This window comes from Anolis sagrei, chromosome 2, assembly GCF_037176765.1.
Source record: "Anolis sagrei isolate rAnoSag1 chromosome 2, rAnoSag1.mat, whole genome shotgun sequence".
Lineage (NCBI taxonomy): Eukaryota > Metazoa > Chordata > Lepidosauria > Squamata > Dactyloidae > Anolis > Anolis sagrei.
In genome coordinates, this window is record NC_090022.1 from 77,524,557 (window position 1) to 77,539,602 (window position 15,046).

The 15,046-nt window shown below is 43.0% G+C and overlaps 1 protein-coding gene across 1 annotated transcript in view; it reads left to right on the forward strand.

Moving 5' to 3' along the window:
• HK3 (hexokinase 3) overlaps positions 1-15,046 on the forward strand; it is a 77,565-nt gene that overhangs the window by 45,194 nt on the left and 17,325 nt on the right. Inside the window, exons 2-5 of the mRNA XM_060765613.2 lie at positions 1,768-1,859; positions 6,877-7,039; positions 10,250-10,398; positions 11,903-12,022. Of these exons, the coding sequence (XP_060621596.2) occupies positions 1,794-1,859; positions 6,877-7,039; positions 10,250-10,398; positions 11,903-12,022 (498 nt within the window). The 5' untranslated portion in view covers positions 1,768-1,793. The remainder of the gene's footprint in view (positions 1-1,767; positions 1,860-6,876; positions 7,040-10,249; positions 10,399-11,902; positions 12,023-15,046) is intronic.

Here is a 15,046-nt window from a genome sequence, read left to right on the forward strand (position 1 = left end):
TCTATTCTGTTTAGACAAATTCACCCATCAAAGTCAGCTACCAGACTTCTCTGGACAAGGTCTGGGATTGTGTCCATGGACAATGTCTTGGTTACTGTAGTAATTCAAGTACGTTTCCATCCTGTGGCAACCCAGTCATGGGGTTTTCTTGGCAAGATTTATTCTGAGATGGATTGTCATGGCCTTCCTTTGAAGATGAGAGAATATGACTTATCCAAGGTTGCCCAATGGATTTCCATGTCCAAGTATATGTTTTGGGGAGTGTCAGTTTGGATCTTTAAACTCCTGGAAGTTGCTCATCTCAGATGAATCAGAACCAAAAATTCATTCTTTCTTGCTTGTAAAGTTAGCTTAGAACATTTTATTAGTCTGAAATCACATAACAAAATAAGAGCAATTATCTTGTGTCAAATTAAAAGCCTATCATATTTAGCATCAAATTACCCTTAGTGGCCAGGCTGATGGTCAAGAGAGTCCACATGTTCCCCCAAAGACATAGTCACTTTGACCCTTGAAGTAGCATGTGGTTATTGTGAACAGAATCCACTGACAGCCATATTCTCCATATTTTTGTCTAATGCTCCCCTTTCAAGTTGGAAGCCATCACTATATCTTGTTATCATATGCCTTCAACATATGTGGATTCCAAGTAATGGCGACCCTGTCATGTGGTTTCAGTCACCTGGTGAGTTTCCATGGCCAAAGAGGGATTGAAATCCTGCACCTAGTCAACATTCAAACCACTCTACCATGCTGGCTCTCATAATCTCACTGCATACTGAATTTCATAGTTTAATTATGTGCTGTGTGAAGAAGTACTTCATTTTATCTGTCCTAAATATCCAACCATTTAGCTTAATTGGATGCCCCTAGGTTCTAGTGTTATGAAAAAAACTTCTCCCTGTTCACTTTTCCCACACATGTATCATTTGTTACATCTTCAGCGTGTCTTCCTAATTATGTGTTTTTTTTCTAAATTAAAAACACTCAAGCATGGAAACCTTTGCTACATCCCTGACTGTTGTCGTTTTCTATACTGTTTCCATCTCGACAACTTCCATTCTGAGGCACAGCAACCAGAACTATATGCAGTATTTGAAATGTGAGCACACCATCTATTGCTATAGTAGCATTAACATATTGGCAGGTTTACTTTCAGTCCTTCCACCAATTAGCCCTATGCTTATCTCTGACAGTTGCCATTTTAATTGACTTGTTTACCACAACCACAAGACCCCTCTCTTGTTCAGTCATTTCCAACACAAACCCACAAAGACAGTACTTTTCATTACTCCTGTTGAGCTTTTAATTCTGACTTTCTAGGAGATAGGATACTTTCCAAAACAGTAACCATGTTAATCTGATGCAGGAAAAGTCTAGTTGAGTCTCAACATTCTGAAATATGACCCAAGGACAAATGTGGACAGATTTTCAGATGTCAAGAATGGCATGCTGAATGGGCATGACCAGAAAAAAATATGGAAAGTTGCTTTAACCCAACTATTGGTTCATCTAATTCAGTTCTACCTGCACCAGGGATAGAAGATATTTGGACATCTAGATGTGTGAGTGTTCAAATCCCAGAAGAATAAACTAATATGGCAAGGGGTAAGAAATTGTGAGAACTGTAGGTTCCAGATTACGCACCAATTTATCATAATTTCCTGGCATTTTAAAAATAATTTCCCCCAACTCTACTGAGGGACTGGAGACCTCTGCATGCAAAATCTGTCCTAAATTCTGACCTAAATTCCTGTTTCCTTATAGTCTCCAGAGTCTGAGCTCCAATTCCAATGAACTCCCAGCAGAATGCTCTCCAGCAAGATCCTCTTTCGCAAGGCCAGTACTGTGACCCAAGGGTAAGAGAACGTCTCTCAAGCCAGTTGTGTCCTGGCTACATGTTCAGATTGTAAAACCACAAACCTGGTTAACAAACACTGCTGTCCAACTGCCATTTCCCAAATAGCCTCAAGAGCTGCTGTTTGTCCTCTTGCTAGTATCTGGATCAGGGTGGACAACTATCACTCCACAGATGTGTTTGAACCACAGTTCCTGTAAGGCCATATATGTGTGTAATTTTACCTAGCTAATATTATGTAACCTGGGGAAACTATAGTTTTGACCTGCATCTTCCACAACAAATGCTGGCTAGGGCTTCTAGAAGTCTGAAACATCTCAAAGATTCCTTGTCCCAGAAAAACTGTGTCTATGCAAAGGCTGACACACAAGCAGACATTAATAAATAAAATCATTTTCCCCATCTATATCTATATCTATATATATAATAAAGAAGAGTGTTTGTTTGTATAGGACAGAGGAAGTGTGGAGGGCGGAAGTGTATGTGCCAGCGTTCTGATTGGCTGCCGCTGTGGTGCTATTTGCATATGGTCTCTCATTGGCCAACTTCAATAGGAGCCCCTGGTGGAGAAAACAGTTCATGGCAGAAACGGGGACATGAGAAGGAAATTTGCATATGGTCTCTGATTGGCCAGCCTCATTTCCAACATTCTGAGATGACAAAGAGAGGAAAGGAAAGGCCGGAGGCTGGGTCAGAACACTCCCAATACAGACTGAAATAGGCACACAGAGCCCCCATCACCCACTCGACATCCTACTGCAGTTTGGAGGAGGATGAACCATGGATGATGGGACTTGCAGTACCACCACTCACATTCTGAGACCGCTGTTAACCTCATCCAATGACTGATCAGGACCAAACTTCGCACATAGAACTCTCATGACCCACTGTACATCCTGGTGTGGTTTGGCCGGGGATGGACCGTGGATAATGGGACTTGCAGTACCATTGCTCAATTCTTCAGACCACTGCAACCCTCATCCAATTACCAATAAAGACAAAACTTGGCATACTGAGTCTCCATGACGCACTCTACATCCAGGTGCAGTTTGAAGGAGGATGCACCATGGACGATGGGACTTGCAATACCTGCACTCCCTTCCTAACACCATTACAACTGCCAACGATGATGGATCAGGATCACAATTTACACAGAGACCCTGCATAACTCACTCTACATCCTGGTGCGGTTTGGAAGAATTTGACAATGGATGATGGGACTTGCAGTCACTTCCTGAGACCACTGAGACCTCGCCAATGACTCATCAAGACTAAACTTGGCACATGGAGCTTCAATGACCCACTCTACATCCTGGAGCAGTTTGGAGGACGACAGACCATGGATGATGGAACTTCAAGTACCTCCACTACCCAAGACTGCTGCAAAACTCATCTAATGACCACTCAAGACCAACATTGGCACACAGAGCCCCCATGACCCACTCTACTCCTGCTGCAGTTTTGGAGAAGGGTGGACCATGGATGATGGAACTTCCAGTACCTTCACTCACATTCTGAGACCTCTGCAAACCTCATCCAATGACGGATCAAGACCAAACTTGGCACATAGACCTCTCATGACCCACTTTACATCCTGGTGTTGTTTGGAAAAATTTGGAGATGGATGATGGGACTTGCAGTACCTTTACTCACTTCCTGAGACCACTGAGACCCTCGCCAATGACTAATCAAGACTAAACTTGGCACATGGAGCTCTAATGACCCACTCTACATCCTGCTACAGTTTGGAGGAGGACAGACCATGGATGATGGGACTTCAAGTACCTCCACTCACTTACTGACACCACTGCCACCCTCATCTAATGACCGATAAAGACCAAACTTGGCACACAGAGCCCCCATGACCCACTCTATATCCTGCTGCTGTTTGTAGGAGGATGGGCCATGGATGATGGGACTTCAAGTACCTTCACTCACTTCCTGAAAATAATGCAGCCATTATCCAAAGACCAATAAAGACCAAACTTGGCATACAGAACCGCCATTACCCACTTTTTCTAATAACCCGGGCAACGCCGGGTCCCCAAGCTAGTATATAATAAAGAAGAGTGTTTGTATGGGAAGGACAGAGGTGCGGAGGGCGGAAGGGGTATGTGCCAGCGTTCTGATTGGCTGCCGCTGTGGTGCTATTTGCATATGGTCTCTGATTGGGCAGCTTCAATAGGAGCCCCTGGTGGAGAAGAGGGTTCATGGCAGAAACGGGGCATGACAGAAGGAAATTTGCATATGGTCTCTGATTGGCCAGCCTCAAATCCAACATTCCGAGATGAGAAAGAGAGGAAAGGAAAGGCCAAAGGGGGCTGGGTCAGAACACTCCCAATACAGACCGAAATAGGCACACAGAGCCCCCATCACCCACTCGACATCCTACTGCAGTTTGGAGGACTATGAACCATGGATGATGGGACTTGCAGTACCACCACTCACATTCTGAGACCGCTGTTAACCTTATCCAATGACTGATCAGGACCAAACTTCGCACAGAGACCTCTCATGACCCACTTTACGTCCTGGTGTGGTTTGGCTGGGGATGGACCATGGATTATGGGATTTGCAGTACCATTGCTCATTCTTCAGACCACTGCAACCCTCATCCAATTACCAAAAAATACCAAACTTGGCACACTGAGTCTCCATGACGCACTCTACATCCAGGTGCAGTTTGAAGGAGGATGCACCATGGACGATGGGACTTGCAATACCTGCACTCCCTTCCTAAGACCATTATAACTGCCAACAATGATGGATCAGGACCACAATTCACACAGAGAGTCCGCATAACTCACTCTACATCCTGGTGCGGTTTGGAAGATTTTGACAATGGATGATGGGACTTGCAGTCACTTCACTCACTTCCTGAGACCACTGAGACCCACGCCAATGACTCATCAAGACTAAACTTGGCACATGGAGCTTCAATAACCCACTCTACATCCTGGAGCAGTTTGGAGGATGACAGACCATGGATGATGGGACTTCAAGTACCTCCACTACCCAAGACTGCTGCAAAACTCATCTAATGACCAATCAAGATCAAAGTTGGCACACAGAGCCCCCATGACCCACTCTACATCCTGCTGCAGTTTTGGAGAAGGCTGGACCATGGATGATGGAACTTCCAGTACCTTCACTCACATTCTGAGACCTCTGCAAACCTCATCCAATGACGGATCAAGACCAAACTTGGCACATAGACCTCTCATGACCCACTTTACATCCTGGTGTTATTTGGAAAACTTTGGAGATGGATGATGGGACTTGCAGTACCTTTGCTCAGTTCCTGAGACCACTGAGACCCTCGCCAATGACTAATCAAGACTAAACTTGCCACATGGAGCTCCAATGACCCACTCTACATCCTGGTGCAGTTTGGAGGAGGACAGACCATGGATGATGGGACTTCAAGTACCTCCACTCCCTTCCAAAGATTGCTGCAACCCTCTTCTAATGACCAATCAAGACCACACTTGGCACACAGAGCCCCCATGATCCACTCTACATCCTGCTGCAATTTGAAAGGGGATGGACTTTGGATGATGGGACTTGCAATACCTTCACTCACTTACTGACACCACTGCCACCCTCATCTAATGACTGATAAAGACCAAACTTGGCACACAGAGCCCCTATGACCCACTCTATATCCTGCTGCTGTTTGTAGGAGGATGGCCCATGGATGATGGGACTTCAAGTACCTTCACTCGCTTCTTGAAAATAATGCTGCCATTATCCAAAGACCAATAAAGACCAAACTTGGCATACAGAACCGCCATTACCCACTTTCTCTAATAACCCGGGCAACGCCGGGTCCCCAAGCTAGTACAAAATAAGTCCCTGAGCCAGAACAAGCACATGCTTTCATTACTGTTTCTCTCTCTCTGGGGGTCAATACACTGATGGCCAGACACAGCTATGGTTGAAACCATGGCTTTCTCCACTGAATTCTTTAAGTAGCTCTTAATGTGCCACTAAGGGACATTTAAAACGGTCTTCTTAGTGTGTGCTGGGACCTGTGGCCAGTGAGGTGGCCTTCTCTAGAACGCTGTGACTCTGTGACTCTGGGTTCCATTCCTCCGGCCCCCTCCTCCCCCGGGCTTCCGTTCTGTTCTCTCTGCTCTGTCCTTCCAACTGCCTTCTGGAACAACACCTTTTCTCCTCCCCACTGCACCCAACCACTTTCTCTTTCTTCTCCTTCCATTTCTCTGGCTCTCTCTACTTTCTTCCCTCCTGACTCCTCGTGGCCCATCTCCATCACCTCCTGCCCACAATGTCTTTCCAACAATGAGCCCTGAGACACTTCATGCCTTGCCCACGCGGCTTTAAAGCTGGCCCACCCACCTTCTCCCTCACTTCCTGACCCATCCTAAATCTCAGTTAGCTTCCAAGTGTCATACCCATAGGGCTGTCCCCTTCCCACTCTTTCCATTCCTTGGAGATTTCACATCACTTTAGGGACTGACACCATGTCAGGTCTAGACCGCCGCACTCCAAAGGATGTCAGGTCACGTTCGAATACTTCTGGATCCAGGCTGTCAGATTTTAGTCCACCTTCCAGGGTTTCCTTTATGCTGAATACCTCAACAGAGTTAGACCCATCAGTTGAGGACAGGCGTAAAGTTTCTTTTCTTTTAGATGCGACTGATTCCCACCATGGCTCCAACACCTTATTTGCTTTTAACACAACTGCGCCTAGAGCCATAGATCCCTTTGAGATGGACACTTTTGGCAGGCCTTCAAGAGAGTCCTTCAGAAGTCCCAAACAAGAGTATGAGGCTGCCAGTTCCTCTTTTCTGTCTTTTGCCATGTCACATTCATCCGGGGCACAAGGTTCCCGGGAATTGCAGATCATCCCCAAGTCAAGGACGAATATTACTAGTTCATTTGCATCCTTTTCTAAGACAGGTTTAGATTCTGACATAGAAGCCAGAGAAGTGGCCCCTGTTCACCGCCTATCACCTCGCCGTGCTTCTTCTAAAGTTTCTCCTGTTTCTGACCAGATCCAGAAGCGTATCGAAAAATTTTACCTTTCCAAGGAGAAACTTCTACAAGTGAAGGATGCCATGTTAGCTGCCATGGAGAGGGGCCTAAAGCAGAAGGTTAAAGAAGGCAACTCTTTACTTATGTTGCCTTCTTATGTTTGTGCCATGCCTGATGATACTGGTAAGTATGATTTACTGTGGTTATTTTGATCTTTGCACTCAAAGCTATGGTCTAGATGGCTTTCATCATTACAATATTAATGCCAACGAATACCAGCTGCTCTCGGTTACATTTCAGAGGAAAGAATTGGCAAACATCACTTCTAAATATTCTTTTTCTAAGGAAACCCTATAAAATTCATTGGTTTGCCATTAGTCAACAGGCAACACAGAGTCTGAATCTTAGGAAGATTGAAAGCAAACTGATTGTGAAAATATACCTTCCTTCCGAAATAGAAGAACTGCTAGAGAGAGAAGCATTGTCTGGAGTCTACAGTGTTTTCATTTCGTGAATAGGATTTTGGTGATGGCATGTGTGTGGAGTGTCACATTCCTTGGAAAGATCCATCTTCATTTCATCCACGATTCCAGGAGATTGTATTTCTGAGATTAAAGACATGAGGCAACACTGAGAATGTGAATGAATCTTCCTAAATTACTGATTCTCATTGATAGTTTATTCTCACTCTTGCAATTGCTCACCTCCAGCTGAAGAATATGACAATAAATACTTTATTTATTTATTTATTTATTTATTTATTTATTTATTTACACTATTTCTACCCCACCCATATCAGCCCGAAGGTGACTCAGGGCAGCGGACAGTCGGCACAATTCGATGCCATATATAAAATACATACATTAATAAAAAATAAAAACATCACAAGTATTTAAAATATAACAACAGCGAGCAATAAACATTTTTAAAACTATGTCTTCATGTTCAGTCCTCATCCGTTCCATCGTCATGGCCGTTCCTAGGTCATTTTCCAATTCAAGTTTGTCTGAGTTATAATGAGGTTCCAAAGGCTTGCTCGAAAAGACTCATTTTCACTAGGTTCTTGTGGGTTTTTTCGGGCTATAGAGCCATGTTCTAGAGGCATTTCTCCTGACGTTTCACCTGCATCTATGGCAAGCATCCTCAGAGGTAGTGAGGTCTGTTGGAATTAGGACAATGGGTTTATATATCTGTGGAATGGCTGGGGTGGGGCAAGGAGCTCTTCCCTGCTGGAGCTAGGTGTGATATATAAACCCATTGTCCTAGAATCATAGAATCATAGAATCAAAGAGTTGGAAGAGACCTCATGGGCCATCCAGTCCAACCCCCTGCCAATTCCAACAGACCTCACTACCTCTGAGGATTCTTGCCATAGATGCAGGCGAAAGGTCAGGAGAAATGCCTCTAGAACATGGCCCAAAAAAACCCACAAGAACCTAGTGATTCCAGCCATGAAAGCCTTCGACAATAGACTCATTTTCAGTTGTTTTTGAAAGGTCAGGAAGGAGGGGGCCAATCTAATATCCCTAGGTAGGGAGTTCCATAGCCAAGGGGGTCACCCAAGAGAAGGTCCTCTCTCGTCCACGCCAGACGTGCTTGTGAAGCAGGTGGAATCGAGAGCAGGGCCACCTTCGATGATCTCAAGTCACTGGTGGGATCATAGGGAGAGATACGTTCGGATAGATAAGCTGGGCCGGAACCGTTTAGGGCTATATACGCTAAAGCCAGCACTTTGAATTGTGCCCGGTAGCAAACTGGCAGCCAGTGGAGCTGACACAACAGCGTCTCATATATATATATATCCATACATGTGTGTGTGTTACAGTTTTTGCAATTTGCACAAAATGGGTCTGTGCATGAAGCTAAATGGCATGCATACAGCAAGCACAGAGGGGCTGCCACATTGATCACATATGCAAAAGGTTTTTTTTTTTTAAAAAAAAAACAACTGATGTAGTAGGGCAGTGCTTATTGTAGCCCAGGTACCCAATTTGTGCAAACATGATTTTATAAAATATAAAAAGACCCTCTGGAGACTCACATGAACTATTTTTCTGTGTTACAAGTGGAGGGGAAGCTTTTCCAGTTTCTAATTCTTGAACATAAAAATGAGAGAAGTGATTCTTTACATCTCGGTGTGGTAACTAGAGTTGTCAATTTTTGAAACAGCTGTACCATTACTACCCCTTTAATATGCAGATGTTAGAAGGAGGTCATGTTTACCTTCATGTTGTGAAAATTTTCCTCTCTGAATTCTGCAGATCAAAATGTTAGTAAATACAAAGGACCTTCAGGATAAACATCATTTTTAAAAAATCAGTTGCCATTGTGTCTACTGTAGCTAAGGAAGACAGGCAAGACAAAGTCCATTGTTAACGCTTCAGAAGCAGAATGGAGAAAGATATCTGTTGTTTCAGTTGACCTCCCATCTACTGTTTTCCTTTGTATGCTTCACTTTCTGCTCATAATTTTCAGTGAGGTATTATATCTTAACTCATCTCCCACACAAGGATTGGCACTTCTGTTTTCAAAAAGTAAGAGATGCAGGTGTGCATGCATGTAAGTATGCACACAGTTTCTTCTATGCTAGAAGGCATGATTTTCTTAGGATGGTGAGATACCCTTATTTCTAGGATCTAGTAAAGGAGTGTTTCTTTAGTTAATTTTGTGCATGTTCCTAAATCTGGATAACCTGATTTTGCCTGATATTTTTCTTCCTAATGGGATGATTTTTCATGGATGCTGGCATTGTTTGAATGTCCGACAGCCTGGGATGGGATTGCAGGCTGTCACTGGAATCAGGATGGAGGGGTTGGCCATTACCTTGCTTGTAATGGGACTTTCTCCAAAATGTGTCCAAAATAACTCTGAATTAGCAACAGAAATTCCTACTTAAATTATGAACATTGAGTACCCCTGTCACTCCTTCCAGATGGAAAAAATCCACTACTGCTTATTTTGTGTATGGTGCGTATATGCACTTGTTTGCAGACACTCCTCATGCTGGGAAATGTTCAAAGTGTTTCTCTGTTTTAATTCAGAATATAAGCACTTTTGTGTAGAAAGCCCAGTTTCTTCTGGGATATAGATCTATATGGTGAGGAATATACGTATATGCAAAAATATCTCTTTGTGAAATTTGTTCGAAATGTGCCATCATTTGAAAAACCTGGGAGACTCACTGAGAACAAAAACATTTGTGAGAATTCTTTAAATCCTGTGTATGTGTGTGCGTGTAAAACTGATCAATACTAAAATTAGGACAACAAGTATCCAAGAAATGTCGATATGTCTAGAAATCTTTATTTTGAAATGTTATGTGGGTGTCCTAGGGTAAACAAAGCTTGGGCTGTGTGTTCACTATCGACTCTCCTATTCACATCTGTTTTGCAGAGAGAGGGGATTTCCTTGGCATTGAGCTGTACTACAACCAGGCCAAGGTCTTGTTGTTGCAGCTGACAGATAACTTGCAGGAGCCAGAGATACTGAAGAAAAAGTCTTTCCCTCTTCCTGAGAAGGTTATGAGTGGCAATGGGGAGCAGGTACACTTTTGCTGTCTTAAACTTTTCAGCATGCTTAATCTATCCCATGTTGCATACCATAGCTTTTTGTTCAGTTGTCCTCATTAGCACAATAAATATCAAATATTTTTCATAATTATGTTTAATTATTCTATTTTTCTTAATTACGGTGATCTCAACTGCTCCTTTGGCCCTCCTTGCTTTCTTTGTCTCTGGAATTCTGCCCTCTATTCCTTGACTGTGCCAGTCTCCACTTGTTCCACCCACCATCTCATTGAGTATTTGGCTCTTTAAAATCTGTTTTTGTTCTTTTAAGCTGCAGTCCTGTATATAATTGTGTGGGAGTAAACTCCACTTAACACTGAGGCATATCTCTCAATAAACATATATAAGATTAGGCAGATTGTTAATCTGATTTCTGCTCACTGCATTTTCCCTACTACATTACTCCTTTCCCCTGCTCTGCAATCTTTCTGTTCATAATTAACATTTTCCAACTTCACTCCCCTGATTCCGAATAATAAACTCTACCATATAGTAACATAAAAAGCAAATGCTGGTGTAGGGGAATGGCTACTATCCCTCATAAACTTTGTGGTGTAATGTAAAATAAACCATGTGTAGTTCATATTTGGTCAGCCCACACACTCCCTTGCCAGAGAAAGAAAATATGCCATGCAGATGAACAGTAAAGAACAAGTAGTTTACTCTTTGTAGTTCAGAACAACATATATACAATGTGATCAGTTTCATCAACTCACATAATGTCATTTTATGAGAGATTTAAAATGTTATTTTTGCCCATGTGGATAAATTCCTTCAGCAGCTCATAAAGCAAGAGCAGACTCCAAAAATCTGTCTCTCTCTGCTTCTCTCTCTCTGCTCAAAGCACCTGCATAGCACAAGCGTGAACAAAAATGTAAAAGTAACCAAAAGTCCCAGTCTCATTCTGCTACCCGTCATAACCCAACCAATCAGCTCCATGCATCTTATTTTACAGTTGACACACACACACACTCACTGATTCCTTACATGCTCCAACACACTTTCCCTGATCTCACCCTAAATTCAAAACACACCTGTCTGTTTTCACTGTAGCATTGTGCCACCTTTCTCTGTTAGTGCATTTTAGATCATAAAACTGACATTGGGGGCAGGGGGTATGTTAAATACTCCCATCTTGTATAGCTCCTTTAATTTGATTCAGTCTCAAACTAATCTGAATGAAACCCAACTCTATCATGGACTTTATGGCTAACTTGATGCAACTTTATTTCTTATTTCCAACAGTCCTTTAGCATCACTTACTAGCCCTTTCTTATTTTATTTATATCGTATATAAACTGTGGTTTAAATAATACTACTTAATAAATAATGGGGAGGCTTGGTGAAATTGTTGCTTCTATACTGGTAGGCTATAACTTTGGGGCTTATTTGTCATTATGTCCAGCAGTGAGCAGATGCTGTGTGGGAGTAGGGGAGGGTGGTCCTGCTGGATTCACTATGTCCTTTCTTGTTTTTCCAGGTTTTTGAATTCCTGGCCCAGAGCCTGGCTACGTTTTTGAGTGGACTTAACATCAACACGAAGTTTTTCCCACTGGGCTTTTCCTTTCCCTTCCCTTGTGAACATACCTCACAGAACCAGGTGACTATTTTGATGGACTAGCAGCAAGCTATATGACAGGCTGGAGGTGGCTTGTGTTTTCCTTGGAGAGTATTGGTTTAGAGGAAAGGAGGACGTGGAATTAAAAATGGGAGCCACATTTTGCTATTCATACGTGGCCGCAAAAGTTCCCAAGAGAAAAGGTGGACTTAAGAGAAAATTCTGGATACTCCATTAAATGTGGGGAAAATGCAACATTGGTGGTGGAAAACAAAAAATTGATCCGTATTATCCTTTATCTGAGGACTATAATGTCTGCTTGAGTTACACAGCACATGCACACCTTCCGCTTGTCTTGCTTTGGCTGAAACAGTCCAACTGATCTTCTAGTCATCAGTGGCTTTTCAGTTATTCCAGTTTCTCTTTCCATCTATTTCCTCCATTTGTGTTCCTTGTATTTCACTTGTTGCAAACTGAGTTCAAAATACTGAATTAGTTCTCACTTGGTTAATTCAGCAGGAGGGAGAGGAGAGAAGGAGATAACATTTTGTCTGTCCCAGAATGGTCATGCAAAAGCAAATGGCTGCAGCCTTTTCTAGCTTGTCATTCCTTCCTCTTTGAGAACTTTTCCCACACTTCTGTTGTTTGGATCAAGTGTCCCAGTTTTCAATGTTGGAGTGTATGCACATGACAAATGCTACAAAACTTGGGGTCCCATTCACACTGCCATATAAAGGTAAAGGGTTTCCCCTGACATTAAGTCCAGTTGTGTCCAATTCTGGGGGTTGGTGCTCATCCATTTCTAAGCCGAAGAGCCAGCATTGTCCATAGACACCTCCAAGGTAATGTGACCAGCATAACTGCATGAAGTGCTGTTACCTTCCCGCCAGAGTGGTACCTATTGATCTACTCACATTTGCATGTTTTTGAATGGCTAGGTTGGCAGAAATTGGGCCTAACAGTGGGAGCTCACCCTTATCCCTGGATATGAACCTGTGACCTTTGAGCAAGTTCAGCAGCTCAGCGGTTTAACCCACTGCACCACCGGGGACCTAACAAAATCTAAGACATCAAAAAACATAACCAAACAACAACCAATGGCCGAGAAAAGTGGGCATGTGCAGATTTGAGACTAATAGGGCAGGACAGGGCTAGTACAAGATAAACTGTAAGGCTAGGGGCTGGGAATAAAGTGCTGGAGATCCTACCAAAAGATGAGGGCTATGCAGACTTGATCAGTAGTTGAACCATTATTCAAAGGCACATTGGAACATCCAAGTCTTCAGATCTTTCCGAAAGGTGGACAAGGTGGAGACTCATCTAATTTCCTTGGGGGGAGACTTCCAGAGCTGGGGAGCCACCACCAAGAAGGCCCTCTCCCTTTTCCCCACCAACCATGCTTGCGACAGAAGTAGGAGTGAGAGAATGGCTTTCTGGCAAATATTAGCTCTCGCGCAGGTTCATAGAGGGAGATAAGGTCACAAAGATAAGCAGGACACAAACGCTTTAGGGCTTTATAGGTAATGACCAGCACTGAATCAATGCAGTTCAATCGGCATTATCTGTGTCTACACTGACCATTATAATGCAGTTCAAACTGAATTATATGGCAGTATAGATGGGGCCTGAGTGGCATTTTCCCCTCAATATTCTGCATTTTTACAAAACTACACATACACACTCACCCACATTGCTATTTTCTTTTTATATATATTATCAGTCTAGTGTTGTTACCACTATTACGGATGCAAGTGGCTTGAAAGCTAAGGAATCTATTTTGCCATGTTTTTACCTACCTAGTCTTTTTCTTCCTTCTCCCCCGCCCGCCCTGCTTCTCTGGCTCTTCCCTTGCAGGGGGGAGTCTGGATTTTGAAGCAGGAAATTGGTGTGGCTGGGGTTCTTTTTGAAGCTCTTTTTCTCTCAGCCACCTACAGAGCTGTGCAGCTGTGAAAAACCGTAGAAAAAAGCAACCTGAAATGGCAGCTCGATTTCTCTACCTGCTCCCTTCCTCCATCCCATCTTTTCCCCCAATCTTTCCCCGCATGGATTTTGATAAGATTTGCAAGCAGGAAATCCCCGAATTCTTTCAAAATCTTTTTTAAAAACTGTGTGCCGTTATTGCTGTGCAGCTGTGAATAACCACAGGACTTATTTTTAAACCTGCATTACTTCACAGCTGTGAGGTTGAGCCTCCGAGTCCCAGGCAGAAAAGGGAAAAGAGCAGCGTCTGGGAAGTGGCAATCTGGCCTCCCAGTTCTCTTGCTGTTGCCACACTATTTGCTGCTGGTCGGTTGGACTTGAAATTTTTTTGGTCATAAACATGATGAAGAATGTATAATAATAATAATAATCATCATCATCATCATCTTTATATATATACCGCTCTATCTCCTCTTGGGGACTCAGGGCAGTTTCCATGTAACAAAACACCAAAATATACAGAGTAAGCAAAACATAAGCATAACATTATCAAAACAACAAATATACATTAAAAACCAATCTTACCCTATTCTTTTGTGCAAAATTACTGTTCAGGCCAGACCCCTTAAGAAGCCATTGCATGTTGAGAAAACAGTGACCCGACTATATTTCTCACACTTTTATTTTATTTTTATCCTACTCCCACCCAATATGGGACCCCAAGTGTCTTGCATTGTACATTGAAAATAGTCGCAACATCCTGTAGTAGTAATAATAGTAATAGTAATAATAATAGCAATAACAATAATAACAATAATAATAGACAAATAATGAGATCTCATTCTCCACGAGAAGGGGTGAGCTCCCATTGTTAGCCCCAGCTTCTGCCAACCTAGCAGTTCAATAGCATGCAATTTTTTTTCATGTCAGAAGTGACTTGAGAAACTGCAAGTCATTTCTGGTGTGAGAGAATTGGCCACCTGCAAGGAGATGCCCGGATGATTTTTTTGGATGTTTTTACCATCCTTGTGGGAGGCTTCTCTCATGTCCCTGCATGGAGCTGTAGCTGTAGAGGGAGCTCGTCCGCACTCTCCCAGGGTTAGATTTGAACTGGCAACCTTTACATCAGCAACCCAACCTTCAAGT